Source organism: Homalodisca vitripennis, chromosome 1 (assembly GCF_021130785.1).
Source record: "Homalodisca vitripennis isolate AUS2020 chromosome 1, UT_GWSS_2.1, whole genome shotgun sequence".
Taxonomy (NCBI): domain Eukaryota; kingdom Metazoa; phylum Arthropoda; class Insecta; order Hemiptera; family Cicadellidae; genus Homalodisca; species Homalodisca vitripennis.
In genome coordinates this window covers 12634237-12655096 of record NC_060207.1, presented here as the reverse complement: position 1 = coordinate 12655096, position 20860 = coordinate 12634237, and the positions used below count along the sequence as shown (strand labels likewise).

At 31.5% G+C, this 20860-nt stretch overlaps 1 protein-coding gene across 2 annotated transcripts in view; it reads right to left on the bottom strand.

Annotated features, from left to right (window-relative positions):
- Positions 1–20178, bottom strand: part of LOC124357298 (alpha-N-acetylglucosaminidase-like) — a 48062-nt gene extending 27884 nt beyond the window's left edge. Inside the window, exons 1-6 of one of the 2 annotated variants that reach the window (XM_046808970.1) lie at positions 19799–20178; positions 8251–8429; positions 7295–7476; positions 5680–5898; positions 1414–1575; positions 743–808 (exon numbers count right to left, since the gene is read on the bottom strand). In XM_046808970.1, coding sequence (XP_046664926.1) covers positions 743–808; positions 1414–1575; positions 5680–5898; positions 7295–7476; positions 8251–8429; positions 19799–19874 — 884 coding nt within the window. In that variant the 5' untranslated portion in view covers positions 19875–20178. The remainder of the gene's footprint in view (positions 1–742; positions 809–1413; positions 1576–5679; positions 5899–7294; positions 7477–8250; positions 8430–19798) is intronic. The other variant, XM_046808961.1, reaches the window with a different exon arrangement.
- Between the last annotated feature and the right edge of the window lie 682 nt (positions 20179–20860).

Sequence of the window (20860 nt, the reverse complement as noted above, 5' to 3'; positions counted from 1 at the left end):
AATAAAATTAAACAAATAAGACTTCAATACTTACAAAATTCGATTTAAAATGTACGTTATAAACTTCTAAATAAATTTCAGCTTGAAATTATATATATATATATATATATATATATATATATATATGACTTCTTTAAATGTTAAAATGCCAATAAAACTTCAGTTAACTGCCATGAAATATATAGGATTACTATAAAGTGACATGCGTACAAATTATACTACTATTTATGATGAAGTTGTCAGACTTTTTGTTTTGGTAACTGACAGTAGACTATCAATGGAAAATATAAATTTGGTGTATAGGTGACTAATCCAAGTTTTTATAGCTCGTTTAAAAAATGTACAAACACTATATTTTAGCACTACTGAAAAAAAAACCATCAAAAACTCTGTGGTATAAATCTTGATGTTTTAATCAATCTTGATGATATCACTACTTCATATTGAATTGTGTATATCATTATAATACAATTTTGATTCAATATCCAAAGAAACCCAGTTTAATACAAAGCATAATTGTAAAATTTGAAATTATGTCTTAAAGAGTTATTTCCTGAAGTAAATTAATAAAACGTTTACTTATCGGTTAGTAATTTAATAATTATTTCTTAAACCTTTTCAGTGCCAGAGTCTTTTACTGATTATGACTAAATTTTACATATCTTTAGGTAGCATTAGGTGGTAATCAAAGGGTTAAAAAATAAACAATACAAAACTCTTTGTTAGGATTAACTTTACTTACCAACAGTACTTATCTTCAAATCCATTCCACTTAGAAGCTAGAGTTAGATTTGTATCCGGGAACAATCTAAAGGAAAATTATTGACATGAATCATAATTCAACTACCTCCATTTAATATTTACTTATAATATACTCGGATGCTTCTAACATCATTTTGTTTACATATGATCTTTTTATCAGAGTTATCTTTCTTTTAAGTACATATATATGCTGTTCATGCTGCAATTACCCTTACTGATATTTTTCTGTCCAGTTAAATGAAGCAGTGAGAATTATTAATTCTGATCTTTCTATTGTACTTACCAAAAATTAAAATATTTGTTTTTCTTTCTCCGACTAAGAACATTTTTTACAGAAATTCCAGATGTAAAATGTTTTATTTCACTAAACACTACAGATAAAAATATAGACAATCACATTTTTATTAGTTTTATAATTAAAATACAATTTTATGACACTGGAAAAATTGTGTGTTTGATTTTTTAAGTATAAAATACACAATAGAATTTGTAGAATTTGTATCGTCCTGATATCTGGACATTAGTATTTTTCATTGGTTACAAGCATGCCTGTACAACGAGCCGCTAGTATTTCTCAGCCTTTTCTTCACACAATAAAAGGTCAAATTGATAATGTTCTTTCAAACTGAAACTAATCCACAAAGACATTACCTCTTAAAAGCCCGAGGAACATGCCCAGCGAATGCAGGTAACACTGGAACGATTCCCAGAGATCTCATGCGATCCAATATAAGTTTCTGAAGAGCAAGAGACTGATCGTGCCAGCTGACACTGAGTGGTCCACCCCAGCCTCTGATGTTACCCATACGGCCCCTGTACATCCCATACGGTTCATGTTATTGGCATGGTTTGGAGAGCAAGGTCATTGTAATAATATGAGAACGGTTAAAGTTAAGCAAACAAATAAATTCATAAGCAACTAAGAATTAAGTATTAATAAAAAAAATGGTGAAATTTGTATAACTGTTTTTTCATGAATCTGGGGGTTTCCATTTAATTTATATTTAATATATGCAGGGTGGGCCAAACGTTCTGTACCAGTTACATACTACCTCAGAAATAAACTTTAGAGCAAGTACTATTTTTAATTTGTACGATTTTTAACGTTTATATATATATATATATATTTGTAGGTACAATAAATTTCAAACAAGTTAATTTAGAGGGTTAAATTTTTGTGTGAAACTCCACATCTACTACCTCAAAATAGAAATTGAAAACGGTAAAAATTTGGTCTATTGAGAGTCACTCTGTGTGCAGGGCCAGATTTACCATTACGCTGACAAGGCTGCCGCCTAGGGCCACAAGTAAAAACGTTTTGTAAAAAGTTTTGAGAACAAGAGTTGAATTTTTATTATTTTCAATTAATAAATTACCACTACTGTAAGTATATTACGTTTGTATACAAACAATACAATCTAGTTAAAATAACCAACACACATGTGAAAAATATATATTAATATTTGCCAGAGTATAGGAGGCTACAAATCTACAAATGTAATGTCATATCCAGCACTGCCCGAGTGACTTTGAGTCACTTCCTTTCCCAATGGGCGAGGGATGCTGCTCCTTCCCATTGTTTCCACTGTTATTCTTATATTTTGTTTACATTATTTTGAGAGTCTCAGTATTAGTATAGTTTTGCAAGAGACAAATGCAGTACTTCTTGATAGGAATTTGTCCTTGTAATTGTACGATTTCTGAATGATGACAGTTTAATTTACAGTTATGTTAATCACATACCTCAATCCACCTTAAATGTTCTAGATTCAAGTTCATGGAGTAATTAATCTGTTGATTCAATGGATTTTGTCATAAGAAATCTTCTCAAACACTTACTAAGAATAGTAAGTTTTGATGTTATTATTTTCCAAAATCAAAACATCACTATCTTGATAAACTAAGAATAGTAAAGAACACATTTCTTTTAGCCATTAACCAAATGGTGAGATGAAGAAAAGAGAGTAGCTTATGTATTCAAATACTACTGACTGCCTTTATTTTGTTCAATGAAAATTATTCCATTCTAGTAATGAGTTTTTTTGCAAGGAATTCTAGGAGTGGAAGAATCCTAACTGACTTAAAGAACATGAATAGAGTGTGGAACATAGGTTAAATACAAACACCTTTGTATTATGAGACAATGTTTTTGGACAAATTGATTCTGCCTAACATGAAAACTACCTTAAGGAAGTTGAATATTGGCATCAAGTGCTAAAACATGTAGTAGATGTTGTCAAGTTTCTTGCCACCCTTAGCCTGGAGTTTCGAGGGAGCAAAGAAATATTCAATGTCATAGGAAACAGTAATTTTAGGAGGAAGTTTGGATTTTCAGATAACTTTTTGACAATTTCTAATGAAGAAATTAGGGAAAAAAATCTTCAGTTTTGGTTAAAAAGTATCAGACTGACATAGATGGTTATTTTGGAGAAGAGAGTGTATAATTCAAAAACTTGTTGAGGGCATATTTGATGAAAAATGAGAACGACATGATAACAAGATTACCAAGCCCAGAGAAAAGCAGTTGACTATCCCATTAGCAACATTATTCCCAAATGGGAGCACAGCTTTGGGCTTTCTACTACGCATGATGACATCTAATGCATCTGCAGAAAGATCAATCAGCTTGTTGAAAAGAATAAAAATTACTTTACGAACTCGATTTCTGACAGATTCAGGTGGTTTAGTTTTTTTGTTGTAAATGCTAACCTTTTTCAAGCCTTAGACTTTTAACGATTTGATTAAAGATTTTGCAAGACAATTAAGCTAGAAATTCAAGTGTTTAGATATTAGATTTATTGCGAGTATAGAGTGAGTGTAGATCCTAATCACTAATCCCACTCACAATAAATTTTTTTCCGTATTTGAGAATAATGTGAGAATAGAATGTTTATTTATTGTATCCTTAATATTTTTATTTTTAAGTAGCCTATTACAATTCATATTATTTTGCTTTTACTTATAATTGTCTTTTCAACTCTGCTTTTTTCGAGTCTGTATTTTTGTTGACGTCTGCATCCCGCCCCCCCCCCAAATGAAACAATAGAACTGTAATAATAATTTATAATATAATAATTTAAACAAATAATTGCTATTTGAATAAATTTTTTTATTATATATTTTCTATAAATATAGAAATGGTTTTTAGAGCCGGTTTGGGTTTTCTTAGCCATATTTGTAAAACAAGACTATTATTTAATTAGAGAATTCAGCATTTCAACTTATTTATGTATTGAAATAAAACATTTGTAACAGATCAAATGCTTTGTAAGTTTTAATGATTTTCAAAAGTTAAATTAAAATAAACGTTATGTATTAATTTGAAATGTGCTTTATGATTTAATTCCATGATCATGAAGTTAAATTACATAATATAAATGCTAGTATCCATCAATATTTTCCCATTGGTGTTTCAATGTTTAAGATATCCGAACTACTCATCTTGTTTAAACTTTACATTGAAATAAAGTACATTCTAATGCTAAAACGTTATAGCAAACATATAAAAATGAATAATGGAACTCTTTAAAATATTGGTCACATACTCTGAATTATTAGGCTTTTGTGGCCAAAAATAAGTCTAAGTGAGGTTGCGCTTGGGAACATATACAAGTATGTCTAGCAGCATGAACATGGTGACATGGTTCTCGGTCACCAGCTGCTCAGTAAGAGGTTAAATCATATGTGATAATAAAAAGTTGGCTTGCTCACAACGCTCAGCTCTGACGATCAAATCGTAGGAAGTTCCACCTAGGGGGAGGGGGAGGGGGTGGCCGCTGGGGTTAATTTATCCTAGGGCTGCAAGTAATGTCCGTGTACCAGGATGTCTGTTGTGGAGCCAACATGAACCTAAAGGCTGGTGTTAGTTTAACCTTGTTAAGTAGTAAAGTAATGTGTAAAATATAAATAAAAGAGAGTTGTAATAAAGTTTTATCATGTAAGAGAATAAAATTACAGATTGTCCTGGTAGAATAAAATAATATTGTCATGTTACAAAATTTAATAAATTTTAAGGAGTTATTGTTTATTTAATTAAACAGCTATTTTTTAGTCCACACAGGAGTGCTCCTGGACTATTCAATACCTCAACTTTTCAGGAAGCCAAATGCCTTGGAATGACCACAGATCCTCAACTAGAAACTCCATTTAGATGAACTATGTAAAAAAACTCAGCACTGCCCTTTATGTAATTAAGTGACTTTTTGAACAGCAGTTGCATTTTGGGCTGATATAATGGGGGTTCTCATCCCAGAGAAACCTAAACAGGGTGCTGTTTCTTAAAAAAAAGCATTTAGGACAGTGGCTGAACTGCGCTTCCGTAACTTGTGCCGGAGAGTGTTAAAAGCTGAAACTCCAGACTTTAGCCAACTTATACATCAGTGTAGGTATTGGTAGTTAATAAAGGATTATTACACCTCTCTGAGACATCATTACTATACTAGAAACAGAATTAACTACAGACTTTCAGCACATCATTTGACTGCCTATATGAGAGAAGACCCTTCCTTCATTGGGGCTAAACTTTTTAACACTCTTCCACCTGAACTAATAAACCAAAAAAACAAAAGGAACTTCAAAGAAGCTCTTCTCAACTGGCTGCTGGAAAAAGTTCTACTGTGTTGAAGAACATTTAGAGAAAGAAAGGCTACCATATTGATTAATGACCATAGAACTCATCTAAAACTCTTGATGACTGTACTTTGTACTTAATGTTCAAATCAATACATATCATTTTGTTGTTTGTTATTTGTTTTTTCTTCAATGGATTACACAATTTATACAATGCAATATCACTGTTTACATTTAGAAAAGACAAGAACGTTAATAAGTGTAATCTGTAATTCAACAGAGATTGAGTTTATCTTGCCATTATTGCTTGGTAATCCAGGATCCATAGAAGCAAAACCCGTTCCTTACCAGGCAAAGAAAGCAGGGCCGGTGAAGTGTTCGTCTATCTCTCCCGTAGTCATGTTGAGTCTTGCGTACACTCGCTGCCAAATGGCTTCCTGTCCATTGAATGCCAGTGCCAGATTGATGCCATTGAGTGCCATCCAGTCGATGTGCCGTTCCCACTGCTTCCAATCCCACCAGACAAAACTGTAGCTGGTTGTGCATACATTCTGGTAGTAACGAAACCTATATTAATAATCAGTTTAAACCATTAATCAATTATTTACTTACACAATGTCAATTTTACATACACATCAAAACAGATAAAGATTTGTAATTAACATATAAAATTAACAACTGATAATGAATTGATGGTAAAGTCAGATGTTAAACACTATCTAATGGAACATACTGGCCTCCTATGAGGTCCACAAGGGCCTCTTTAAAGCTATAAAATGTCTTGACACCCAAGATTTCTTAAACATACAGTACATATTCACTAAGAATCACAGTAGACTTTAAAAGCATAATCAAAATAAGTACATACATATGTGAATATTACATTAATAAGCAGCAGTATTGAGATTGCATAATTTTTCAGTTGAGTCACAGTCACACACAAAGATTTTCAACGTTCAAACGTTTTTAAAGTTTGAAGTCGATTAAGCAACTTAAAAAATTGGGATGGAAATTGTTTTAAGCTTCATGCATTGTAGTTCATCATTTAATACATATTACAAGTAAAAAATATACTCAAAAAAAGTGAACATGAAAAGCTTAATTCAAAATAAAAAGATGTTATGAACTCAATCGCTTTTTCCAGTTACTGGACTTCATTAATTGGTGGATTATCTGTGTACTTAAGGTCATCTTCTCCTTCGCCCATTTCAAAGGCAGGAACCAGTGAGTTGTAAAATGCTTCAGAGTCGACATTTGCCAAGAACTGTTTTAAATGTGTTTTATCATTCTTTTCATCATTAATTTTTATAGGTTTAATGGACAGTTTTCCATTGTGAAGTAATTTTACTTATTGGTTCTTACAAAAAAGCTTTAAAACACCTTCCAAGGTAGTTTCCCTGTGTAAGACAAACCTTGGCTCCTTTTGGTTAACTTTTAAAACTCTGGTTGTATGATAATAGGGCACTTTTAAACATAAATTCCAGATAAGAAGCCTGCCCAAGCTCCAAACTTGAATTCTCTGGCAAAATCAATGCCAGTAAATGGTGAAGGCTTGAGTCTGCTATTGCTGATGATATTCCTTCACTCGTCAGGTATTTTGGTGTTAGATTTTACATTTATAAGGCTCATATCCTTATCACCCTCCATATAATAGTTGCCTCTTATAGAAAAAGCTACTTTTGTAATTTATATAAATCAGATATGAATGGAGGGAGCGAACCGATCTCCAATGCTTGCCACGCATGGACATGATCATATTTTTCTGTTAGTCTCAATCTTTTCTCTATTCAAACAGAGCGACTATTATCCATCTTACCTAACAAATTATAGGTAAAAACTATCAGTAGTAATACACCTGTTCCCATGATGATCTAAATTTAGCAGAAAAATGGACTTTGATTATTCTTCCCCGTGGTCCTTGGTATATCAAAGTATTATAGTTGAGTGCTACACTTAGTCTTACCTGTCCTTAGCGACTTTTTGAACATTAGCTGGTGGAAGAACTGAAGACAAATTCAGTTGGTTATCATCCCAGGAGATATGACAGTTGCAGAAGTACTTCAGGTAGTGGTGGAACCCCCAGGCAGCAGCCACTCCTGAAGAGCCTTCAATTTCCACTATAGAGTCATTCTCAGACTTATATATCTGAAATAAAGTGACAAAGTAACTTAATATTTAGTTACTTGAAATATTGGTATACATATGTGTGATAAAATACAGAAAAATACTAAAATCCTTTTATATGGAATGCCTGTAACCGTTGAATAATACTAAAGTCCAGATATCAGAGCATTCAAAATTTTATTTTTAAAATTTTACTTTTCAGTTAAATTAATTGTATTAATTATATAATATCTACTGACATTTTGTGATTGTAAGTTTTCAACTTAGAAACTTGTAAAAAATCAAACATACACAATTTTCAGTGTAAAAAATTGTACTTTATTGCAAATCCAATACAAATGTATGATTGTGTACAGTTTTATCTGTAATGTTTAGTGAAATAAAACATTTTTAATCTGATTTTTTTTCAAGAATGTTATTACGACTCAAATAAAACAAAGGATTTTTAGTTTTTTAAGTACATTTTTTTATTATTACTTTTAACACTTTACTTTGTTTATTAATATATACTGTGTTTATTGTTACCAAAACTATTTATGTACAAGTTCTTTAGTAAGTAATTAATTTTTACCAAATAATTTGGGTGTTACGAACAAAAATGGACAACAAGTTGTTCTTTTTATTAGTTTAAATGCATTATAAAATAACCACTTTAGAACTTAATATTTTAAAACTTTTCCCAACTGAACTTGGAGTGTTTCCACACTCCCAACTCCACAGTGTTCCAGACACCCCCCAGAGAAGATTTCTAGGTGTGCCACTGGTTCTAACTCACACTATATTTTGCACTCTCACCTTAAAAACATCTGCACCTTCTCGTTGAATCTCTGGATTCACCATAATACTGAATTCACTAGCTCTGTCACCGATAACTCGCTGTATAAGACCTTTCACTGCCTCTTCTTGCGTTGAAGCATTAGAATAAGTTCTTATCTTTGATAAACTCTCTTGAAATACCAGTTCTGATGCTGATGCTGAAATCAAAATGAATCAGATAATGCTTTATTGCTCAGATAAAGTACAATTTACAAGGGATAGTATATATGAAATGAACGGCCAAAGCTGCATAATCAGCATTATTATGCCTACTATAATAATTCTCTTCCTGAACAAGACAACAAAAGGTTTAAAGGGGTGGAAAAGACAAATAGCAAAGTTGTAGAATATTAAAAGTGGAACTAATTTTGTTGTATGGAGCAAAATTTCCTTGTTCTACATCTTTGCTCCGCGTTATGTGATTTTGATTTCTATGAATCAACGAATTCCTCATAACTGATATCAGCTGCCTCGCCAATGTATGTAAAATAACATGCAAGTTATTAGGTTACTGCAAGTTATTAGGTTACTGCAAGTTATTAGGTTACTGCAAGTTATTAGGTTACTGCAAGTTACCTTGTTTTCACTTATTTCCAACTATACAGTTCTATTAAGTCTTTGTAAAACCAGATTTTAACAATGATGTTACTTAGGTATTGGCAGTCAGAACCATGTCTCTTTTATGAAAGCTATTTTTGTTTTAAATAAGGTTCTATGTGTATTTTTCCATGTCTGAAAACAAAGATATAACATGTTATTTTTACCAAACGGTCAATAAAAACTAAACTAATAACATTTTTAAGTAATACAAATTTAAAAGTGTTCAATTAAATTTATTGAAACTGTTATGATTGTTTTTTAATTTAAAGTAATTTTGCCAAAAAATAAAACCTTGTCTAACCGAGGGAGCAATTCATAAAATATTCACTATTATTAAAAATAATATTAATTATTTATTAAATAATTGTTATTAAATTGATAATCACTAGTATTTAAATATTTAATAATAACAGTTAATATACTTTTTAACAAGGCAGACTTCTTAAATTGAGTTTTGTGTTCACCCCACAGCTATAATATAATATCTTAGCCCCGAGTGCGACTCCCAATGGAGACTGGTGTTTAAAATTTTCAATTTTGACACTCAGAGGTATAGTTTGTTTTTCTAAAGAAAATCCCTGAGAGAACTGGGTCCCGTTGACCTCTCTCACATGCTAAACATCTCACTTCCATCGTTTACCACATTAAAATATACACCTACATTACCTTGGAAATAATTTCAATAAATGTATTCAAGTAAAAGAAAAATAATTTGATGTGTTATTTTGGGTTATAGTAATGAAATATACAAAAAAAAACACGGTTTTCGGTTTAAACGTAAGCTTTCTCAACTTCTCATCATTATTCCAAAACTAATGACAGTAAACAAATTCTTATACAGCACGTATTGTATGTTTCTTGGAGAACAATATACCAAAATTTGAGAAATCAAAGTTCTGCTATAGTGTAATCAGATACATCTGTCTTGACAGTGAAAGGGATAGACTCATCAACTGCAGTTATACTGGAACTTGCTATTTCTTCTTTTAAAGTTTTGAAGGCAAGCTTATTTAAAGGATATGAATTTATATTAGTGTGAATCCGAATCTTCTCAGAGAATTTTGATATCTACTTGGCGTAGTAAAAAAGCATACCAAGAGCTTTTTTAAGACGCATTGTTGTTTGGGTTGGGGAATTCTAAAAGTGACATCATTCGATTTGGATCAAGGCGTATAGACATGTTTTCCATGATGTATCCCAGAACCGGAATGCTAGCTTGTGAGAATTTATATTTGTTTTTATTTACAGTAAGATTGTATTTCTTGATTGCTTTTGTGAATCTGGAAAGATTACGATCATGTTCAGTCTGGTTTTGACCACCTATAATAACATTATCCAGATAAGCAAATGTATATGAAAGATTTCCTGATTCTATAATCTAATCAAGAGCTCTTTGAAAACAAGCTACGCTATTTGCAACACCAAAAGGAATATGATTAAGCTGGTCAAGTTTTCCGTTAGCTTCGAATACCGTAAATGGTTGTTCTTTAGGAAGAATTGGAATTTGATGGTATGCTTTAGATCAATTGTACTAAATACTTTGTACTGAGCAATGTTTGATATAAATGATTCTACATGCAGTAAAGGATATGCATCAAGTTGTATGAAGCTGTTAACAGTTTGCAAGTAGTCAATGCACAAACGTCTTTTGTGTCTATTACTGATGACAACTTAGTGGGCTTGTCATGGTGATCTACTAGGTTCAATTATTCCTTCCGAGAGCAGTCTTTAACATAATTTTGTATGAACTTGTCCTCTTCAGAGTAGTGACGGGACTTAATTGCAATAGGTTACAATGGCCGAGTATAGAAGAGACACATGACTGGTTGATGCTATAGATATTTGGTGCTTCGTTGGATATTTACGAATGTTGAATTTTATAACATCTAACAGTCTCTGATATAAAAATATCAGAGCTCCCTGCGTTGATCAAGACTTCAACTTGATTTGTTAATTTAGTAATTAATCCACAGTTAAAACCAGTGCAAGATAATGGCGACCAAGATTTACAATTGGTGAAGGAAGATTCGTTCAAAATCTATTTCCTGAAAGAGAAGGGTTGGCAAACCTTAAGAAGGCCATAGCCGCCCCATATAAAGAGCAGTGTTTACCCATTCGTGAAACATTAGAATTGGGATTTCAAGAATAGTCATTCTATAGTTTGAAATCATATTTTATTGAGGGCGAGTACTATTACGAGCTATTGAGCACATTAGCCAAAAAGGAGTGTTCCTGTTTTGTCCAGCTAGTGATGCTCCTTCTAAGAAATTTGCTGTGGCACAGTGGGTCGGGTGCAGCATGTCTAGAATTCAGTCTTGTGACTGTACCTCACTTGATCTGCACCTCATTTAAGAGTAAACACAGTAAAGACAGTTTGAAATAAATATTGCCTGATTTAAAAATAAATACAATTCTAATGAGCATAAATCCAAATTAGTATTTACATACAGAACGTGTAGTACCATTCAATATTTTGAAAATTTCAAAATGGTAGATAATAAACAATTTTGTAAGGGTTCACAAACAAATTAATTACACCTCTAATTATTAACTTAGAACTCTCAATGATTGATATGTCGTTCTTCAAGAGACATAAAACACATGCTGTATAAGATTCTTTTACTGTAATTATTCTTTGAATAATGATGAGTTAAAGTGGATAAAGGTAAAATTTTAAACAGAAATTGTGTTTCTCTCTATATTTCTGGTTATAACAATCCACATAAACACATAAAATCTTTTTCTTTTATAAACATGTATAAATACTACACAAGTAATATAAATTTATAAAGTGTTTTATAAATCCGAACAATCCAATAACTAACTTTATCACAATCATTATAAGTTACAAAATATTTCAAATGATTAACCTTCACAATATACTCTGTTTACTATGCTTGATAATTATGTATATATCTCATTGTCTACATGGTTACCTATAAGACCACTGTAACCAGAGCCGCATTTTGAAAGACAGAAATAAAGACTCCCATACCGATGTTCACCATTTTAATGAGTGGTGTGAGGTAATAAAAGTATAGTTCCACACCAAATTTCAACTCTTATCGTGTGGACAGACCGACAAAAGTAGGATTTCTGTTCATCAACAACTTGCAGGAAACGCTTAGCTAAATACTTAGCCAATATAAGACACAACAAAATTTCAGAAGGATAAAAATGAGTGTAGTTACCAACTGAGATGGAGAGGTTTGCAGTATCTAGTCTAATGTTTAGCCTGGTACGAACCTGGAGTCAACTATGACGATCTAAAAATGTACAACTTCCTCCTTATTTTGAATTTCAAAATTATCTCAAAAATGTATCTAAGGCCGGCCACAAACTTCATTGTACACAACATAACACAACAAGAAGTGACAGGAGGCATTTAATACAAAATGTTTGGTACCAAATACGTAGCTAGGAAAATTTTCAGGGATCCAGACAACTGATATCTTCCCGTAGTAGACAAAGAGTAAGGCCCCATTTTGTTCCTTAAAAAGTTCTTGACCCTTTCCTTTGTTGAGAACGATCTTTCAGTAGTACAAGTCAGTAATACTGAATTATTCAAATAATAATCATAGTTTACTAAAAAATTTATTGAAAGAATTAAACAATTTGGGGGCCTGGACCCCTTGGATCTCCTTGCTGGCTACATCCTTGTTTAGTACAACTTTAAGTTGAGCTGCCTCAGACTACACAAAATAGTACACAACACAAAAATGAAATATCTTCCGTCTGTAAACAATACTCAGAATTATGATTTCCGTCACACACCGCATCTAAACAACTCAATCTGAATATTGTACACTGTGAGTCATGTGACCCTGGTTAGTCACATACTACACTAAAATGCACCCTGGGAGGATTCACTTCTGGCCGGCTTATACCTCCTTGTTACACTGTGTATAGTAAAGTTGATGTCACTTACAACTGGGTAACTCCATGATGGATGTCCTTCTTCTGGCACGGTATAGAGATATAGAGGCTACTATTACTTACTCCTCATTGGTTTCAACAGGAAACCTTACTTACCCTGAAAATCCTATCACTCCGAAAGCAGGTGCAAAGGTCTTTAGATCTAAGTACAATGAGGGGTTCCTAAATGTCTTATCCTAAGTGAAAAAAAACATTCAGTATGCATCGCAGTAGAACGAAAGAATCACCAAAACTCTTCATGCACTGTACACCAAGTATCAGGAGAGTACCTTATCCTATGCTAATTCTATGATCGCCGATAAAATGCTAATTTTAGTTCAAACAATCCTAGAATTTTTAATATTAATCTGAAAGAACATCATAACATTGATGTCTTAAATACTATTTGGGATGTCATTGCTAAAAAATTGAACTTTCTATGTTATTATTCATCTTTCTCTTAAGAGGCAGATGTACTGTATTGATTTGTACTGATTTTAGCTAAATAAGATAAATGTTAAACTCAACACTGGTGTCACTTGGTGTCAGTTGTTTAGTGTTGTGTTGGTTATTAGTTGTTAGTGTCTTAGATTGTGTCATTGGTTTGTTTTGTTGTGTTAGTTTTATTTTTATTGTGTGTTAAAAATCAATCATTAAGATTATTCAAATCTTGATGATTGATTTTTATTAATTATATGCCGTAATTTTTGACTGTAGACTTATGGGGAATGTTTCATTAAAAAAATATACTTAATACGCATCAAAAAGCTTTTTAGTTTTTCAATTGATTTTATATTACCTAGATAACAATTTCAAAACTTATTGAGTACACACTTTGGGAGAAAAACAAAAAGTGTTTGGATGCATATTATATCTTGCATTAGAACATCTATAAAATAAGAAATCACCTATACTTCTATATCAAAAGAGAAGGATGTAAAAGTGTTTGAGGTTTAATATAGTTCTTATGGAGTAAAACAGCCATCCCACTACAGTCAGCTCTTAAATGTTGGTCTTAACTGGACAGACATCACAGACCATCGCATCATGTCAGGTCACATATACTTTACAAGTGTATCTGATAAAACACAGCAAAACATCTTGTTAACTGTCTTGTCGTGTTCAATGCATTGTGAGGTTATCCGAAGACATATATCTGCGGTCAAACCTATTACCTAGTTAAATGAGTAAAAAAATGTATTTTTAAGTTTTTCCCTCATGGCATTTTAATTTGAATGTATGTATTTTGCAATTTTATATTATTTTAGAGTGTCATTTGGTTAATTAATTATGTTGAAGCTTCATTTATATGTTTACTTGAGCAATGCTTAAAATTGTAACTAATAAGGAATAAATAATCTTGAATCTGAAATCTTGGAGGACCATGTTTGATACATCAATGTGTAAGTTTTAGTTAAAATCACCACACAAAATTATATTGTTTTGCAAAATATTAATTGAATAACAATATATTGTTGTTTTGCAATTTATTTAGAGCAATACTGATTACATGTTAATTTACTTAAAATATGCTCAAGATGGAGATATAAAGATTATTAATTCTGTACAATAAACATTTTCAAGAGGCATGATAACATCCTAATAACAGTTATACAAATTGTGAATAAACAATTAAATAAAGTAATGGTTATTTTAATATATTTATTGTTTGTTAGAAATACTTACATCTGAGAGTTGCATTTTACCAAATAAGACCCTTATTATTGAGCAATATCTTTGTTACCTTTATTATAAAAAATTTATGAAAAAGTTGTATTTAACAGACTTATGCACATTTAGAAAGTAGTAATATTCTGTAAAACATTTAACATGGCTTTAGAAAACAAAAATCAACAATGATTGCAGTGATAAGCTTTGTAGAATCTGTCATAGAATTCAATCAATCAATCAAATACATCAAAGATCTCTATTATGATTTTTTTAAAGAAATATACATTTGTCAAAAAGTTACATGTGTGTTACAAAAGATTTAGAAGTTCTAGTCTTGCATTAAAATGTCAATTATCTTGAAGGTTATTGAAGTATTCGTTTATCGAGTAAAACAGTCGCTCCCTCAGCCAGTCTTAAAGATGTTGTTTCAGTTGTTAGCCTTTGAATGCTTTTCTCGATTCTGTGGAAGCATTTTTGAAGACTTTCCACCCGATGTACAATGGTTCAGATTCAGATTCTTTGTACATATTCTTAGAGAACAGAACAAAGGTCAAGAAGAAGTGTTAATGTTATAAATAAGTGTAATAGTCAGTGTTTGTAAATTCATTATGTAGTCTTCATTTAGTCAAGGGCTCTTTCCAGGAATTCATTCACTGACTGGAAGGGTCTGTCTTCTAGCCACGCTGTTAGTTGCCTACTCAGTCGTTGTCCAGATACTTTCTTGAGATGTCCAGGCATATTGATGTAGAACAAGGCTCCTCTGTAGCTAGGCTTCTTTTCATAAAGACTCAAATGGTGAGTTGGGAGTAAGAAATCTATTGCGTTTCTGGTGTTATGTCGATGTAGGTCTCGTCTGTTATGTTATGGTTTTCTGCTATGTTACGTGGTGTGGTGTGTTGGAAGATGGTAGTCCTCTGCTCTCCTTGTGTTGTAGGAGTGGATATTTTCCCCTATTGTGAGGTTTGTCTGGTCTGTGTAGACAACTACTGTGTAAATGTACTGTGTATGTGTGGTGATGAAAGTAATAATCCTGAGTGATTTAAAGGCTATTCTAAAACTCTCTTTTGGAGTGAAGTTAGTCAGTACCCTGATAGTTATTTTTTGAAGAATCAGCATTCTATTGAGTTTCTGCTGTGATGCTCCTCACCATATAGCCAGGCCATATCTGATGTGTGATTCCACCAGGGTGTGATATGCATCCTTTGCAGCCTCTTGCCCAGCTACACACATAATTCTTCTCACTGCAAATTACAGATCCAAGCTTTTTGCTTAGAGTATTAACATGTTCAGTCCAGGACAGATTGGCACTTATTGTTAAGAATAAGAATAATTTATTCACACAATAGAACACAAAGCTTTTCTGTGCAAGTTAAAATATCAGTACCTATTAAAAGTAATTATAAAAAACCAACAGAACTGTTTACAATAGAGCATACATTCTAAATATAAAACACAATAAATTCTTATAACAATTTTAAGTTATTCCTACTACAAAAACAATCAGTCTAATCAAGACTAAGATTCATTGGTATCATGAGAGCCTAGTGGACACTGTAAAAAAGCCTTCCCGATCAAGTAAGCCTTTAAATAATTTTGAAACTGTTTACATTTGTTTGAATTTTGATTAAATTTGGAAGTAAATTGTACAGTTTAGGACCAAAATAAAAATTAGAGTTTTCAAAAAGGTTGAGTTTCAAACAGTCTGAAATTAAGTAACTTCTGTGCCATGTGTTATGATCATGATTTAAAATGTGGAAAAAGATTTTGTTTGAAAAACAAACATTGTCAAATAAAGAGTGAGAAGGGAGGCCAAGGATAGGATCCCACTAGATCGGAAACGCTCTCTACAGCTCTCATCTGGTCTCATTCCTCAACGCTCTCTTTTGAAGAGTGAATGCTCTATTAAAGTTGATGACACTAGAAAATCCCCAAAATATTATTTCGCACCTCAACTTTGACTCAAATAAGCCTAAGTAACCCACTTTAAGAACTTGTTTTGAGGCAAATGTAGAAAGGCACCTCAGGGCGAATGTAGCTGAATTTAGTTGCTTTGATAATGTGTTTATATGGGTATTCCATCTCATGTCAAAATCAAGGTGACCCCTGAGAAATTTACAGAAAAACTGCTACTTATTGGATTGCCACCAAATGTGTAAATATTAGGAACATGTTGGGGGGTTTGGGAATAAAATTCCATAATGTTCATTTTAGAAAAGTTTAAGAACAGGTTATTGGTGCAGAAATAGACAGAAATCAAAGATGATATGTCTGTATAATGTTCTAACAAGGTACTAAAGTGACAGTTATTTGTTATGCCAAGTAACATTTTAAATTGTTTACTACTAGAATATTGGGACCTTCAGGATCTGCTTCCAACTCACTTTTACAATAACATAACCTCAAAGTAATCAACTGTTTTACATGAATGCATTGACTGGTGTAGTGGAGGGTGGAGGGATAGATGACTGAAACATCACAGGAAACCTTCACAGTGCTTCTGCAGACACCTGAACAGCATATTTACTACACAACATACTAGTCATGAACCATTGTGCGACATCTAACAGATCCTTGACATAGAAAATCAGTGTCAAAACTGACAAGCAAGCACCATAAGTCGTAGTTGACTGCCTCCTTACCCTAATTACCTTGTAACCATGTAATACAATACTAAAATTAATGCTGATAAATTTTACTTAACATTTGACTATTGATAAAAGCAAAAAAGTTGTCTGCCTATTTTTAAGTTCACTGCATACAAGATGTGTGTATATTGTTATATTGTATAGTGTTTTGAACAAAAAGGATTTGATAAATAAAAAATTAAGTATAAATAGAAACTAACAATCCTGATAAAAAAATGTTCTACATACATTTTTCAAAATTACTCAAATAGAGCATAAATATCTTGTAAAAATATAATTTATTATTATTATAAATATTATTATTATTATTTATTATAAATTTATTATTTAGGTATTCTTGTGACTGATGATTTTTATGTCTAATACAAACATCTGGAACTTAACCCTTGAACTAGCAATCATTGTTTCCTCAGATGGCAGCCCAAGTTTGAGTGTTTTGTACCTATATTTTAAATATTATGTAAAAAGTACATTATTACTATAAACCTATATGTGTAATACATTATTTTTTTCAGGAACATGTGGAGATAAGATAATTATGGTATAAAACATTATGCATAAACCATAAAAAAATTACTACACAATTTTTTAAGTGGTGGGACCTATTTTAATTATAAATATTAGAACCTGGATAGCCAATTTATTCCTTATTTTATCTAATTTCTGAAAATATATATAATAGTATCCAGATTCTCTCGAAGAAAAATTATACATATATATATATATATATATATATATATATATATTTTGAAAAAACCACAAACAGTACACAAAAATCCAAATTTGTTACTATGGGTACGAGTATTTTCTAAAGTTTACAAAAAATATAATTCTTACACTAAATGTTTCCAAATTATACCAAAATGTATAGAATTATATGCACTAAAAAACAATAAATTAATTAATAATAAATTTCCACAAATTTTTTTTGAAAAGTGGTGAGACGTTACTATAAATTTATTACTATAAATACGATTATTAAAAAAATTTTAATATATAATTTTTACACTCAATATTTTTGAAATATATCAAACTTTAACAAAGTATAGTTTAAAAAAAATATAACAAACTATAAACCAACATTATAAACAATACCTATGATATATCACTAATTTTCAAAAAGCCTAGACGAAGAAAATTGCTCTGATAAGACTTATGACGTCACTGTTGCTAAAATAGTAAAACAAATTTCACCATTGAAATCAGTAAGTTTTTGTTTAAAATGGTATATAAATAGTGTTGGAAGTTGTGATATATGTACTATAAGTACTGTCAAAACACATGTGTGTCAGATCGACAATATAATGTCAATTGCCACTTGAAAAAAGATTTAGATCGACTTTATAATGTTGATTGTCAGATTGAGGTTTAAAGGTTAAGGTATTTACTACAGTATAAATATTTCCTAGAATGTGTGCATTATCTTGTCATGCAATTGTTTACACCATTCCATAAATACTTCATTATTTCAACAGACTTGCATTAATCTAATATAATATTATGAATGCGAAAGTGCCTTTGCTTGTGTATTTTGTTTTCACCCGTAAACTACTTAACTGATTGTACTGAAATTTTACATGGACATTTTAGCGGTCCTTAGGATAAGTATAGGCCTATTCCTATTTCATTTATAGTGGGTAAATTTTATAAAAAGTACCCTTAACTTTTAACGCCTTTTCAGATTTCAGTGGTTAGGTAAGTACTAATCTACCTTAGAAAATGTCCTAAAACGTAATGAGTTCAGAATTTGATTATGAAGACTTTGATGAAGATGCAACAAGAACTATGCAAGACAAAATTTCGCTTACCTGTTCTTTTGAACTAACTCCAGCTCTAAATGTTCTAAAATATTTAATAAATCTTTTACCATAAACTTAAAGACTGGTACAAAACCCATCCTAAGTTCTCTTTTGACAGAATTAGGCTTCTCCGATCTGTGTTATATATTTTCTTGATCAGGAAACAAAATAAAATCAACTATGGAACAAAACATACTAAGAAGGAAGTAAATTACAATGGCCGTAATTACAAATTTTTAGATGTATTTTCTTGATCGTAACTACAAGGCAAACTCAAAATGTGCGTTGGATATATAATTCACTCGAACTAGCACTGATCATATACATGCAGTATACTAAATTGCATCGTGTAACTGCTAACAGTGTTCTAGATATGAGAGACAATGCAATCTAACTTTTACTATAGTATTCATTTAAATATTGTTATAAAACCTATCTTAAGTTGTCTTTTTGCAAAAGTAGGCTTCTCAGAGCTGTGTATGTAAAGTATATATATTTTCTTGGTCGGGACAGAGGCAAAATCAGCTTTGGAACAAAAAAATATTAAGATTGGAGTAAATTAAAATGAACATAAATATCCACTTTTTAACGCAGGTAACTGCTACCTGCTAGTACGGTTATGAGTGGTTTTGAGGTTATGTCATCAGGTACATTTTTATACTGTATTTTCCATTTTATAACAAAAAGTTCTTTGACACCATAATCATGAAATATTGGTATTGAAAAAAGAAGAATCATACAAAAAATTACAGAACCATTTTAATTATTATAGGACTATGTGCTTTAACTTCATAACTCTGCATTAGATTCTGAAGAACACAGTATCCTGAGTTCCTTACAGACAATGCATCAGTAAACAACAATACTATAGCTAGAATAATATAATCCACAGCATACCTGATAACACAACCATGAAGTAGATGAAATAATTTTGACACATGATGGTACACATTGTACCGGCTTGCTTAGCCATAATTTGAAACTCAATTCCAACAACTAAAGATTGATTGCTCCAAGACAGGCTTGGAGCTTAACTTTGTATTTGTCCAACAATGAAGAAACAAGTTGAACTATAGTCAGCATTGATAACAATAGTCCCATGCTCAAGGTCGCTCTCCCCCACTACACTCTAATCACTGTCCATTTACTCCCACTCGTGCAAGCAATATAATAGATGGACATTCCCACAGCTATATGCTATATGCCCACAGCAGCATTATTATGCCGGTGCATATTGTATGTTAAACTGGTTGCTCTAGTTTTCAAATATTGCTAAAATGTATTAATTATATATCATACATAAATATATAAAATCACACACGAGTTCAGCAAATTAAAGTTGAAGGAAAGGCAGTGCAATACCAATACCTGTTAGTTGTGGACTGGGGGAATTTTTTGTTGTAACGTTTGTATACTTCTTATTCATTTTGCAAGTAAAAACAGGTTTTATAACTAGCAATAACCTGACAAAAAGGGTTATATTATATCAGAGATTTCCTCATGTTGCACGAAAAGTGTAGGGCATAACATTTATCAATTACTACGATGCTATAAAAAACAGTAAAAATAGCAATAAACTTAGTTTTAATATTTCTTCTCATTTTTATTGGGTTATAAGAACACATTTAACATCAGTCATCAACATTCCTTTCATTTAGTTTTATTTTTGTTTTATAAATACTTGTGTAGGCTATACAATATATGATATAATATTATTATTCAACAAAGTGCTGAAGTCTAATAGATGTGTTATGCTAGATGGACACAATTCTTTCCAGTTAACTCTATAATTAGTTATGACTAAATGTTTTCATGAACTGTAGTATTTCCGTTCAATTATTTTATTACATCACTCAAAGTCTTTTTCTTATAAACTGTACATATTCTATCTTTCAAGGAAAAAAGAACTTTTCCACTTATGTTGGTAGAAGTTCAAACCACAAATTATTAGCAAAATTG